Source organism: Myotis daubentonii, chromosome 1, assembly GCF_963259705.1.
Source record: "Myotis daubentonii chromosome 1, mMyoDau2.1, whole genome shotgun sequence".
NCBI classification, from domain to species: domain Eukaryota; kingdom Metazoa; phylum Chordata; class Mammalia; order Chiroptera; family Vespertilionidae; genus Myotis; species Myotis daubentonii.
The window spans coordinates 2701953-2714779 of NC_081840.1; the positions used below are offsets into that span (position 1 = coordinate 2701953).

At 60.2% G+C, this 12827-nt stretch overlaps 1 protein-coding gene across 1 annotated transcript; it reads right to left on the reverse strand.

Annotated features, from left to right (window-relative positions):
- Positions 1-818: 818 nt before the first annotated feature.
- Positions 819-11544, reverse strand: SERPINA5 (serpin family A member 5). The gene is made up of 5 exons (XM_059685884.1): positions 11450-11544; positions 4772-5466; positions 2708-2978; positions 2183-2330; positions 819-1280 (listed from the first exon to the last, which is right to left on the reverse strand). The coding sequence occupies exons 2-5, from the start codon at positions 5448-5450 to the stop codon at positions 1077-1079; spliced, it is 1302 nt and encodes a 433-aa protein (XP_059541867.1). The 5' UTR covers positions 5451-5466; positions 11450-11544; the 3' UTR covers positions 819-1076.
- Between the last annotated feature and the right edge of the window lie 1283 nt (positions 11545-12827).

Here is a 12827-nt window from a genome sequence, read left to right on the forward strand (position 1 = left end):
TTCTGCTTCCTGCTCACGTCTGCTCTGCACAGAGCGCAGCGCTGAAGGTGAGGCCGGGGCCAGGACTCAGGGGCAGACCCCGCCGCCACCGCCTAGGAGCTGTGTGCTGGGTAAGCCCCCGCTCTCGGCAAGCCTCGCCATCCCCGTCTGTAAAATGGGGATAATACGCCCTTCACCCCTTCACCCTTCGTAAGGGATGTTGTGAAGGGAGGCACAACCGTCCGGTGAAGAGCTAGCACCTCGCCGGACGAGCTGGTTCCGCAGGACAAGACACCAGTGTCTGCAAAATGCTTTATTGCTCTGCCTGGCACTACAGTCCACACCCAGTCAGCAGTGTCTCCAAACGACAGCCACTGTTGGCACCCGGCCTCCATGCTCCCACCACCAGCCACGCCCATGGGACTGTAACTTCCCCCAAAGGATGGTAAGACCCCGGGAGGGCCATTTCCACCCTGCGGTTCCCTCGCTTTTCTCAGAGGATGAGTGGTGATATCAGCTGTGACTGGCACGTGACACTCCAGTCTTTTTACCCGATTTCAGGAACCTTCTATCCTTGGCCTGAGCCCTCAGTGCATCCGTGGAGAAACCAGAGTCCAGAGGGGGAGGGCATGAGCCAACGTCACACAGCCGGTGGTGAGCCGGGACAGCTCCCCACGACAGACTCCACTCCGGTGCCCCGCTCAACCATCAGGATTGACGGCTGGTGCTGCTGATGGGGGAGGGGGCGGGGCTTGGACACATGCTTCCTGGCGGGATGTCTGCTGGAACCACCTTCCTGGGGAGCCGGTGGCGCTGGGCTGGGAATCAGGGGTCGGGTCCTGGGCTTGGACAAGACGATCCAGCTCTCGGGGCCTCAGTGCAAATTGCCACTGGTGAGCGGTGAGGGCGTGACCATGTGTCCTCCGGCCTCTCCCAGGTGCCTGGCCTCGCCTGGTGTGGGAGGAAGCCATCCTGGTGGTCGGTGCTGCTACTGTTACTCGCTAAAGTCTCACTCGTCACTAAGCCTGCGCGTCTCACTAGGTCTCCGCAGACGGATGGCTGCAGAGCGCCCGCATCTCCACTGGGGAGACCGCGGCTCAGGAGAAGTGCCCCCCCGCGGGCCGGGCCACCTTGCCCAGGAAGAGGACGCCGTCAGGGTTCACGATCGCCATTAGGAACGGCCTGTTGAACACCACCAGCTGAGAGCCCATTCGGGCCGACCGGAACCCCAACACCATGCCCGTGGCTGCGGCCGCTTGGGTCCCCGACTCGTCCACCTCCACCACAGCTTTGTGCACCATCTGCAGGGAGACACACACACCAGCTCACCGGGGCTGGGAGAGGCCGGCCCGAGGGCAGAGCCGCCGCCCGTGGCGTCCCTGTCCAAGGCTCCGCACAACCAAGCCTCGGAGCAGGTGGGAAGCAACGCGATGGCGCAGCCGCTGTGCGCCAGGCCCAGGTGCACTCGTGTGTTTCAGCGAATTCTTGCGGTGTCTCGCAGCGAGGGTGGACGCTCCGACTTCACAGAGGGAGCGGGGGCTCGGCGAGGTCAGGTCATCGTTGGAGGCCACACAGCTAATGAGGGGAGGAGTTGCCACCTGGTTTTGAGTTTTGATGGTTTAATCCAGGGCTCCTTCCCCAGAGGCAGTGCTGGGTGTGGCTTCTCATTGCACAGAGGGTATGAGACACTGAAACTTGGCTTCTTGAAGAAAAAGAGGAGAGAGAAAGAATACGGAATGTGGAGTGGAATGGAATAGGATGGGATGGATGGGATGAGATAGAATAGAATAGAATAGAATAGAATAGAATAGAATAGAATAGAATAGAATAGAACAGAATAGGAATAGAATACCAGTAGAATAGAATAGAATAGAACAGAACAGAATAGAATAGAACAGAATAGGAATAGAATACCAGTAGAATAGAATAGAATAGAATAGAACAGAATAGGAATAGAATACCAGTAGAATAGAATAGAATAGAACAGAACAGAATAGAATAGAACAGAATAGGAATAGAATACCAGTAGAATAGAATAGAATAGAACAGAACAGAATAGAATAGAACAGAATAGGAATAGAATACCAGTAGAATAGAATAGAATAGAATAGAATAGAATAGAATAGAATAGAATAGAATAGAATAGAACAGAACAGAAAGAATAGAATGTCTCTGGAAGCAGATGCTAGGACCCCCTGCTCACCTCAGACACCTGGATGTTGGAGTGGTTGGTGAACCCTCCTAGGTCGGCGTGGGAGGTGAAGAGGTCCCGGATGCCCAGCGTGGGGAGGATCTTCTCCAGCTGGTAGGAGCCCTCGATGGAGAACTTGGGAAGGTAAAGCTGGAGCTTCCTGGAAAGAGAAGAGGACCTTTCTAGATTCTTCCAGAGCACCGGGTCTCAGCTCCCATCCCCACCGTCTCCCCGCAGCTCCACGTGACCCTCAGCCCCTGGCCTAGGGAGAGTCTGTGCCACTCTGGACTCAGACTGGACAGCCCGGAGCTCACTGCCCACTCCGACGGCACCGCCAGGAAAGCAGGCGTCCAGCCCCAACCCTGCCTCCCGGCTAGGCCCCGGGGCTGGGACTGCCCTGATGCCTCTGGGCTCGGAGGCAGCTCCTGGGCTGGGTGAGTCCTTTGCCCCCCGCCCCCCCCCCCGGTGGTGGCCCCAGGGCCACGGTCTCCCTGGTGGGGAGCAGGGCGAGGCTGGCCCAGTGCCGCCTGAAGATACCTCTTTGTGAACTTCTTGAGCCACTTGGTCAGGGTCTCCTGGTCCAGGCCGGCCTCCGCCTTCTGCATCCTGCCCTCGCTGGGGAGAATGAAGAGGGCCGTGGCATTGCCCTGGTAGCGGAGCCCCACCACCCTGCAGTAGAGCCTCCGGTCCAGGAGGTAGTCATACTCGTCCTCGCGCTTCATCATGGGCACCTGCACCACTGTCTCCGCGGTCACGTGGAAGTCCTGCTTGCTGGTGCTTTGGGGGTCAAAGCGAGTCTCCCACTTGGCTAGAGGCAAACGGACAGAGACGGGAATTCTCAGCTGCCGGTAAAAGCGCGGACAAGGAGCCCATTCACCAGAGATCGCCCTTTAGAGCCACCTGGTCGGTAGCAGTGGCTGCTGAGCCCCTGCGCCCCTTTCTTATCTGGGGGCTTGAACTTTCCACGGGGCTTCTGCGACACAAGGAAGTCAGTGTTCGCGTCCTCAGGGCCCTCAAACTCCTAATGTTTGCTTGATTTTCCGATGCAGCTGAAGGTCAAATGTCCAAGGAGAGCGGGGAGAAGGGAGGCCGGCTGGTGAGGCCACGCTCTAGCTACACATTCCATGTCTCTCTTTCCCCGACATTAGCTGTGCATCGAAGTTTGGGGCGAAGGTTTGTAAGGTTTCCTACTGGGAAGTCCTCCATTAGCTCCTGCTCAGCCTGCTTCCTGGAGGGGGTGGTGATCAGAGTGAGATGGACAATAGTTATGGGCACCTTCTTCCTAGTTATCCAATGTGGCCCCCACCCCAACACCCCTTCGTTCAGTTCACAGGTGTCCTCTGCCTCCTGTTGGGATGGAATGGCCCCGGGCGGGGGCCAAGTTTAGACTCCAAGCTCGATACCCACTCTCCGTGGCCACAGGAAGGGGGAGGTGGTTTACATTTAACTCCTTTTCTCCCTTCCCTTCTCCCCTCTGCTCCCCTCTCTTCCTCTCCCCTCTTCATCTCTCCCTCCCGCCCTCAGCCAGCCCCACCCAGGGCACCGATCTTCAACCCTTTTCACCTCACGGGCACACACACAGTGACTCACACTCTGCGAGGCTCACCAAGGAAAAAGCAATGTTGCCGATCTGACACAGGAAACAAAAGTGCCATTTTGATGCACTCGCAGCGGATGGCTGCTGCTGTGTTGGCTGTTGTTATTTTTTATTTGACACTCCAAGGGAGAAGAGGTCTGTGCCCTGACTGGGTATCAGGGGCTGCATGTGCTAAACATTCTCTTGGCCCAGCCGCTGGAAATGGCTGGTTTAGAAGGGGCGGGGGGGGGGGGAGTGGGAGCTGAGATGCGGAGGGACCCCTGAGAACTCTCAGGGTTGAGGCTGGGGCTTCGCTCTCGGGGAGGGGGAGACTCCAGAGGAGCAGGCTCTTGTCCCGGGATTTCTTGGCAAAGGAAGGAGCCCCTATAGGGCCGTGAGGATCGGGGGAAAGGCCCTCTAAGCCCTCCCCAGGCCCGCGGTCCTGCCCCGCATAGCCAGGGGTCCGTTTCTCTGGCACCGTGGCCACGACCCACTCACGCTTCAGCAGCTGTGACTTCAGGGGTCCCCAGGGGCCCCCAGGCAGGGAGAGCTCTTCCCCAGCAGAGAAAACTGCGCCGGGTCATGAGCACCCCTACAGTCAGAGGCACCTCTTGCCCACGGCTGCCAGCCACTGCGTTCCACCCACAGGCACCGGAAGGACCGACCTACGCCGCCCTCTGTGTGGGCGGGATGGAGCGTTCTCTTTGTTTGCTTGTTTTTCTGTTAACCTTCACCCGAGGGTATTTTCCCCTTGACTTTTAGGGAGCGTGGAAGAGAGAGGGAAGGACGGAGAGAAGCATCGATGTGAGAGAAACACATCAATTGGTTGCCTCCTGCATGAGCCCCGACCAGGGCCCGGGCCTGCCACCGAGGTACGTGCCCTTGACCGGAATCGAGCCCGGGACCTTTTGGTCCGCAGGCCGACACTCCATCCGCGGAGCCAAACCGGCCAGGGCTGGAGCCTTCTTTAAAGAAAAGCAGCTGCACAGAAAGAGGAAGCTCAGGCTGGAGCCTGAGGGCCTTACCTTTAAAGAAGATGTAGCTCACCATGACCATGACCTCGGAGCTGTCCAAGTCCTTCACCAGGTCCACGATCTTGCCTTTCGTTTCCTTTGCCACGTAATCGTTGATCTGCTTTTGGGCCGCCTCAGGGTCCTCGAAGTTGGTGGGGACAGCGTCTGCCAGGTACAGCGTCCTCATGGCGCCCAGGAAGGCGTCCCGGACGGGCACCGCGGGCCTGACGAACAGCGTGTTGCCCAGGCTCAGCTGCAGGTCCTCCCGGGGCCGGCGCAGCTCCCGCAGCAGCCGGTGGAAGCCCTGGTGGAGTTCGTCCTCCTCGGGAACCCCCTGGGCGCTGAGGCCCAGCCCCTCCAGGATCTGCGCCTTCGTGCTGCCCCGCGCCCCCAGGGAGATCATGGCCAGCGGCATGGAGATGCTCAGGGGAGAGAAGAAGATGTTCTGGTTGGGGTTGGCGGCCACCAAAGCCCTGAAGAGGTCGAAGGTGAAGTTCCTGTGAGCAGGGGTGGCCGTGGTGGGGGTGGCTGTGGTGGGGGTGGCCGTGGCCGTGGTGGTGGCCGTGGCCGTGGCTGTGGCAGTGGGTGGCAGCTCCCTGACCCTCTTCTTGGTCCGCCAGGAGTGCTGGTGGTGGAGACCGGAGCCCTGCGGGCTGAAGAGCACCAGGCAGAGGAGCAGGCGGAGCTGCATGGCGGCGCCTCTGGTTCTGGAAGGGAGAGCGAGAGGAAGCGCTCAGGAGGCCGTGTGGCCAGCGGGGCTTCTCAGGGGAGAGGCCCGGTGGGCGTGTGCAGGCTGACTCCCAGAGAACTCACCGCCCACATGCTGGGGGCTCATTCCAGCAGGGCATAATAAATGCAAGTTCATCAAAAGGTTGGTGGGCCTGGGGGCTTCAGCAGGGCTGAGTCCTATTACCTGCTTCTGGAGTAGCTGAAAGCATTTCCCCAAACCTGAGGATCTGCATCTATGATCGCCTGCTGCCTGAGAGCCGAGGGCAGTTCCCCAGCCTGACAATCCTACTGCCCACCAAACCTTACCTTGGGTCTGTGTGTCCGCTTTGCTCTAGGGCAAATTGTGTTAATAAAAAGCTAAGGGGTCCGGGGATTCAGAGAACTTAGTTATTAAAGCTAAGCTTTCCCTGGCTCCCCCGAAAAATGCCTTCCAAACTTATATTTCATCTCATTTATTTAATTTACTCACAGCCCCTTCTCCAGATTCCTGAACCCTTCTAGAGGCGGATGCTACCCCGGCATTGCCCAAGAGCGGCCTCCAAGAGAAAGGATGGGCCCGGCCGGCGTGGCTCAGTGGTTGAGCGTCAGTCTGTGAACCAGGAGGTCATGGTTCGAATCCTGGTCAAGGGCACATGCCCAGGTTGTGGGCCTGATCCCCATTGTGGGGTGTTCAAGGAGGCAGCCAATCCATGATTCTCTCTCATTGCTGATGTTTCTATCTCTCTATCCCTCTCCCTTCCTCTCTGAAATCAATAAAAATATATATTTTTTTTAAAAAATGAGTCAAATGCAGGCACAGACCTGGAGCTCAAGGAGTGTGAGCTCTGGGTGTGGCAGCACCTGGCCAGGGCGACCTGTGAGACCCCATTTCCTCGGCTGTTCTGTGGGGTGCGTGCTCTCTCTCTCTCTCTTTCTCTTTCTCTCGTGAGCCCGGACGCAGCCAAGCAAAGGATGCCACCCGGCTGCGGGTCTGCCCACTGGAAGCTTGTGCTTGTGTGAACTCCCCTCACCTGGGCACCCAACCCCGCCACGGACCCTCCTCATCCGGCCCCCGCCCAGCGCCAGCGCTGCCAGAGCCACGTGACCCACGCAAAACCACGCTCCTCAGGGCCCTGGACAGGGCACTGGGCATTGCTGCAGAGCGGCCCTGCAGGGGAGGTGGGGGTGTGCAAGGGGAGTGGAGGGGGCGGAGGGGAGCAGGGTGGGGGCGGAGGGGGCACAGATACCAACGAGCTCAGCAGTCAGGCAGCGCCGGGCTGCAGTCCTGTCTCTGAGCCAAAAGGAGGGAATCCACACAGGTCACAGCCACTGGCCCGCAGACCGCACCTGAGCTCACAAAGGAGGCCCATCTGAGTGTTCCGTCCGCAGAACCTTGGGCTCCCCAGAACCACATGCGGGCCCCGGCCCTGGCCGCACACACTGTGGGGCGCTGCCCTCCTTCAGGCTCACCCACCAGAGGAGGATAGTTCCTCCGCTCGCCCCTCCACGGATGGGCCATCGAGGCTCAGAGAGGCTGAGTCTTGCTAGCAGCGGCGAAGCTTGGGCTCGGACCGGTTCTGACTGTTAAAGGCCGCACTCTAACTGGCCTCACCTTTGACATCCCCCCCCCCCCCCCCGTCCCCCGCCTCTCCTCTGTTTCTGCGTCACAGCCCTCGGGTTCCGGTTCCCTGTCCCAGGCATCTGGGCAAAGCCAGTCCCTAATCTGCAGATAACACCCCCTGCCCCGCCCCCTCTGCCCCCCGCCTGTCCCTGAGAGCTCCTCGGGTGGCCTTGGAAAGACAGGCGCTGTGTCATCTCCGAGCCACCGAAGCCGGTCTGTTTCACGGCCCCGTGGGCGCCTCCTGCCAAGGGGGACAACCACGTGGGCCGGACGCTGCTGAGAAGCAGGCGCTGGGCACCGCCCCTGCCACCCACGCGAGGGAGTTCCTGCTTGGACGGAACCCAGAGGCAGCTGGCGGGGGAGCAGGAGTGACCGCTTCGGGCCTCCCCTCCTCCCCTCCTGTCCTCCTCCCCTCCTGTCCTCCTGCCCTCCTGTCCTCCTCCCCTCCTCCCCTCCCCTCCCCTGACCTTGGCCCAGGCTCCCTTCCGCTCCCCGGGCCTCAGTTCAACCCCAAACAATGGCAGATCTGTCCCTGTGGCAGCCAGTAGCCCTTCTCCCTACAGTCCCACCCCCCAAACACCTGAGATCCGATGGGCCAAAGCTACTTCTCCACGTGCCCATGGGGTCTCCCCAGGAGCCGGCTCTCCTGGGAGAGGCCCCCCTTCCTCAGGCTCCTGGGCTGCGGGTTTGGGGCCCAGAAACCTTGCTCCATGTGGGCCCCTCCTGCATTAAAGCCACTGCTCACTAAGAGCCTACTAGGACTCTCTGTGAAGGTCACGCCATCTAATCTTCACCAAAGCAAGCATTGCCGACCTCACTTTGCAGGCAGGAGGTTGAGCCCAGCTGCAGGGCCTTGCTTGTCCCAGCCAGTGGGTGAGGACGCTGGACTAAACCCAGGCGCCTCTGGTGGGTGTCGGCGCTGCGCCCACTGTGGCTCCCTGCACGGCCTGAGGAACTGCCGGGAGCCGGTCCATCCTTGCTGTTTCAAGGGACCTGGCATATTTGGCATACGGTTCTTAATATGTTTGCTCACCTTCTTGGCGCTGTGTTTTAACCAAGGTCACCTCTCCGAGAAAGGTTGAATCCCCAGGTAGGGATTTTCCCCTGAAGTTAGGGAGGGAATAAAACCCCTCAACTAAGTGCCAGGCGGGTAATTAATCCCTTTAACTACGAACAATCATGCTTAAACTACATAATCTTTTCTCCCTGGAATGGAGATAAGAAACGCCCTAACCTTTGTAATAGAGATTGATAGGATTGAATCAACTGGTATAAATACAGTTGTAACAAGACAGAAACACACAGAACTCAGAACACAGAACTAAGGACACAGGGCTTGGAAGACAGAATTCAGAACACAGAACCTACACAGAATGTTCTCTAGAGACAGAAGAACTTAGCTGGCGAGAGCATGCCGGAGGATCCTGGACAGGGACTGGCCTCGGAGCCTGGAGGCGGAGCCTGGCGAGAGAGCATGGCAGGGGATCCTGGACTGAACCTGACTGCGGAGATTGGCAGGAGAGCCTGACTGGAACCTGGTGACTGATCCTGGCTGGAGATCCTGACAAGAGAACCCGGCTATGATGATCACCTGAACACTGCCTCTGTGTCATTCCTTCTTCGCCGACTCCGTCCACACCTTTGGGAACCCTGGACCTGCTGGGGTTGGACGCCGGCAAGGAACGGCATGGGTTCCTCCCCCATCACCCCCACCCCCATAGCTCCTGGTGCGCACCCCGGTCTCTCCAAGCTGTTCGCCCGCGTTAGCTCCTGTTAAGTCCTCCACGGAGCTGGTGTCTTACCATCGGCACCGAAGAGGAAACAGAGGGTCAGAGAGCCCCCCTGCTACCCCGCTCCCCACCCCGACTGTGGAAGCCTCAGGCACTCATGCAGGGTTTCCGGTTTCAACGCCCAGGCTTTGCCGTCACACTTCGGGGCCTCTGATGGAAACACACAGCCTTGACCGCTGTGTGTCACTTCGACCCGGGTGAGCCTGCGCCAGGCCCTGTGAGCTTGGCACCCAGGAGAGCAGCACCCAGAGTGCCCGCAGAGCCTGCCTGGCAACTCGCCCCTGGGTGCCCGAGGCCGCGTGTCTGCAGGAATGCCCCCACGTGTCCGAGGGAAGACAGCAGAGCAATCGGGCTCACGTGGGCTCCCTGGCCAGAGTGACCGGAGGCAGCTGGAGGACAGACCCCAACATCCATCCAAACGCCCCGAATCTGCTGGCGTTTATTCCAAATGTTAGGCAACCGAGTCCCACCAGCTCAGTTTGCGGCTCCGCTGAGGCAGGCGTGTGGCGGGGCGGGTCTGTCTGCCTTGTGCTAAGTCCAGAAGGAAAGGTGCCCCGGATCCCACACGGAGAGGGAAAGCCAGGACCCCAACTTCCCTCGGGCCCTGACGACCCTGGGGCCGCACTTCCAGAGAGCAGTGGCCTGGGGAACGCCCCCACCCCTCCCCATCTCCTGACCATCGGAAAGGCTGCTCAGTTCCTGCCACCTCTTAGAGAAAGCCCCTTCCGTTTGTCCCCTGGCCACCTCCCCTCCTGCTCGGGGGCCGCTCGCCACAGCGTCCGATTGTCCAATCACAAACAAGGTCACCCTGCCCCCCAGCCTGCGAGGTGCTGCCATTCATGGGGTAAAATTTAACTCTGATTGTGGGCCGGCCCGCAAGGCACCTGTGGCCTCGCTCAGCCTGGCCCTCGCCAGTCTCAGCCGGTGTGTCCTCCGCGTGTCCCCCGGGCGCACGTCTTCTCTTAATCCCTCAGACGCAGCGAGCCCATCCCAGCCCCGGGCCCCTCTCTCCGCCTACCTCGCCCGGCAGCCTCTCCTAGACCTCAGGCCTCCCTGCCGTCCTGTATAACCACCTCCCATTGCTGCTTCATCGCGCCAGTCACACAGGTGCAGTTACTCTGCACCCGGGCTGCCTCCCTTGTTGCCGCTGCTCTCGCCCATAAGCGCAGGTGCTCTCCGTGGACAGGGCCCACCAGTCAGGGGAGGGGCTGAGAAGCCTCTGAGACAGCCGTTCCCAACCTGGGCTGCACATTAGAATCACCTGGGAATCTTTTTAAAATCCTGATTTCTGGGCCTCACCCTCCAGAAATTCTGTTTCTTTGTTCCTCATGTTGTGGCCCCACCCCAGAACAAGGAAACAGAACTCCCGGAGGATGAGGCCCAGAAATCAGGATTTTAAAAAGATTCCCAGGGGATTCTGATGTGCAGCCCAGGCTGAGAACCGCTGTCTGAGGAATGAACGAGTGAGTGAGTGAATGAATGAATGGACCCCTCCCCGTTCTCTGTAAGGCAGGTGTCGGACCACACCTGGGCGCAGCGCGGAGCGGGGTATCTGGGCTCATGGCCAGGTGCCCTTGAACCCTCCCCCACGACTGCCCAGCTTCAGTTTCTTGTCTCTTTTTAAAAACCACTTCCTTAAGGCAGGACCACACCAAAGGCCTGCACTTCAGTGTACTACTTGGTGAGTTCACACCGAGAAACCATCGCCACCACCAGGGCCCAACCCACATCCATCACCTTCCAGACCCCCAGTCCCCCAGACCCCCAGGACCCCAGACCCCCAGCACCCTCGCCCCTCGCCCAGGTCTTCAGGCTGCATCCCTGCAGGATGGTGTTGGCCCCGGGGAGCGTCTCCCTGTCATGGCTGCATTTCTTGCCTCTAGTTTCCTCAGAAAAACTAAAAGTTCCTCCCACTGTGAGTCTCCGTTTTGTTTATTTAACACGTGGCCCAAAGGCGCCGGCAGCTCCAGCGGCTGCAGCTGGTGGGCACCTCCCGCCGCAGCCTTATCCCAGGGAAACGGTTACACTGGTCACTTTCCTGCTTCTGAAGGCCAGAGGGGCCTCCCGTGCACCGACATCGTCCTGCTCCCGCGTCCGGCTCTCGGCCTGGGCCGCTGGCCTTTGGAGGGGCCGTTCTGTGTGGCGGGAGGCGGCTGCTCTGGGCGTGGTGGGGTGGTCCGCAGCTCCCTGCTCTCCGCTCACTGGATGTCAGTGAGTGGAGACCCCCCTCCAGTGTGACAGCTAAAGGCCCAGGTGTGGCCAGATGTGCCCTGGGGGTGAAACCAGGCCTGGGTGAGAGGCATCCCGTGATCAATCGTAATTGATCCTCACAGTCACCGCCCAGAGGGAGCTGTACGTTGCATCTCACCAAGACAAACTGAGGCTCGGCCACACTTGGTGTCACGCCCAAGGTCACCTCCGCTGCCCAGAGCCTGCGCCCTTCCCGACACTGCGGGCTCCCTGCTCACCCGGGCACCTCCCAAGTGCCGAAGCCCTCCAGCCCCGCGACCGCCGGGCCCATCCCCTGACCCTCCTCACGGTCCCCGAGCCCACGGCCCCCGCGTTCCTTACCCTGTGCCGGGCAAGGGTGCAGCAGTGGAGGTGACAGCCTGGCTCTGGCTGGAGTGGAGCCAGTACTTGCCACTGACCAAGTGGGGCTGTGGCCCCGCCCCCTCTGGCCCCGCCCCTCCCCGGCCCCGCCCCACCAGCCCGGCCCCGCCCTGTCCCCTAAGCCTCCAGCCAACAGGTTTCTGGCAAAGCCACCTGGCTCTGACCCGGGTCACCTACCCACTGCCCCGCGGGCCCCTGGAGGGGCTGGGGAGACCCTACAAAGGACCGGTGGTGTCTTCCGACACCCGGAACATGCTCCTTTGGGAAGCTGATGCTTTAGTCGGGTTAATGTTTTTTTTAATCCTCACCTGAGGGTATTTTTCCATTGATTTTTAGAGAGAGTAGAAGAGAGAGGGAAAGACAGAGAGAAATAGTGATGACATCGATTGGTTGCCTCCTGCACACGCCCGACCAGGGCCCGGGCCGGGAAGGAGCCTGGAACCCACGTACACGCCCTTGACCAGAATCGAACCCGGACCCTTCGGTCCTCAGGCGGACGCTCTATCCACTGAGCCACACCGGCCAGGGCCAGTCTGGTTAGTGTTAAGAAGCAGCCCCCAGGGAGAAGCCCAGAACCCCGGCCTGCAAAGGAAACCTCCACCTGTGAGGGGACCGGCCGCCTCCCCACCAAGGGCAGGGGTGGGCCCCGCGGAGGCCTGGCCCTGGGTACGGGCTTCCGGTCACCTTGGTCTTGCCTGACGGTGGCCTCGAAGGCGGCGGCTGCAGCTCTGGGGAGAGGAGGCTGGACGGCACAGGGAGGGGCAGCTTTGCTGTGGTGGCGGCTACAGACACACACTCCTACCCCACCCCGCACAGCGTCTCCGCTCTTCCCTCTGGACTAATAATCAAATTAGCAAAAGCAGACGAACAGGAGAAAATCGTGTTTTAATGTCTCGCATGGGCATTCTACGAACATGGAAAGTCCATACGTGAGGCCATACATTTAGGACAAAGGAGGAAGGGAGGCAGGAGGGAGTGGGGAAGTGCAGGGAGCTGGGGAAGAGCGGGCCTGGGCCCGGGCACGGAGACCCTGGCGAGGGACAGCGATAAAAGGGGGCGGGAGCGGGGGTTTGGCTAAGGCCCGGCCTGAAGCCCTCCTGCTCCCACACTCCATCGGTGGGCGGGCGTGGGCAGACACCCCCAGTGCTCCTTCCGGAAGCGGGTTTCTCTGCCTGAATCTCCGGCAGGAAATGGGGGAAGGGTCAAAGGTCCTTACTGAGTCTAGTCTCCTTTTTAAAACTCTGTGTTAGTTTCAGGGGGACCGCACAGCGGGGAGGCAGCCATACACTGCACACAGCGCTCCCCGATAATCCCAGGCCCCACCTGGCGCCGTACAGAG

Coding starts and splice junctions, on each gene's coding strand:
- SERPINA5 (XM_059685884.1), bottom strand. CDS start 5,450: ATGCAGCTCCGCCTGCTCCTCTGCCTGGTGCTCTTCAGCCCGCAGGGC. Junction 2,979..4,771: donor GAGCTACATCTTCTTTAAAG/GTAAGGCCCTCA, acceptor GTTTGCCTCTAG/CCAAGTGGGAGACTCGCTTT. Junction 1,281..2,182: donor CCAACATCCAGGTGTCTGAG/GTGAGCAGGGGG, acceptor GTCTCCCTGCAG/ATGGTGCACAAAGCTGTGGT.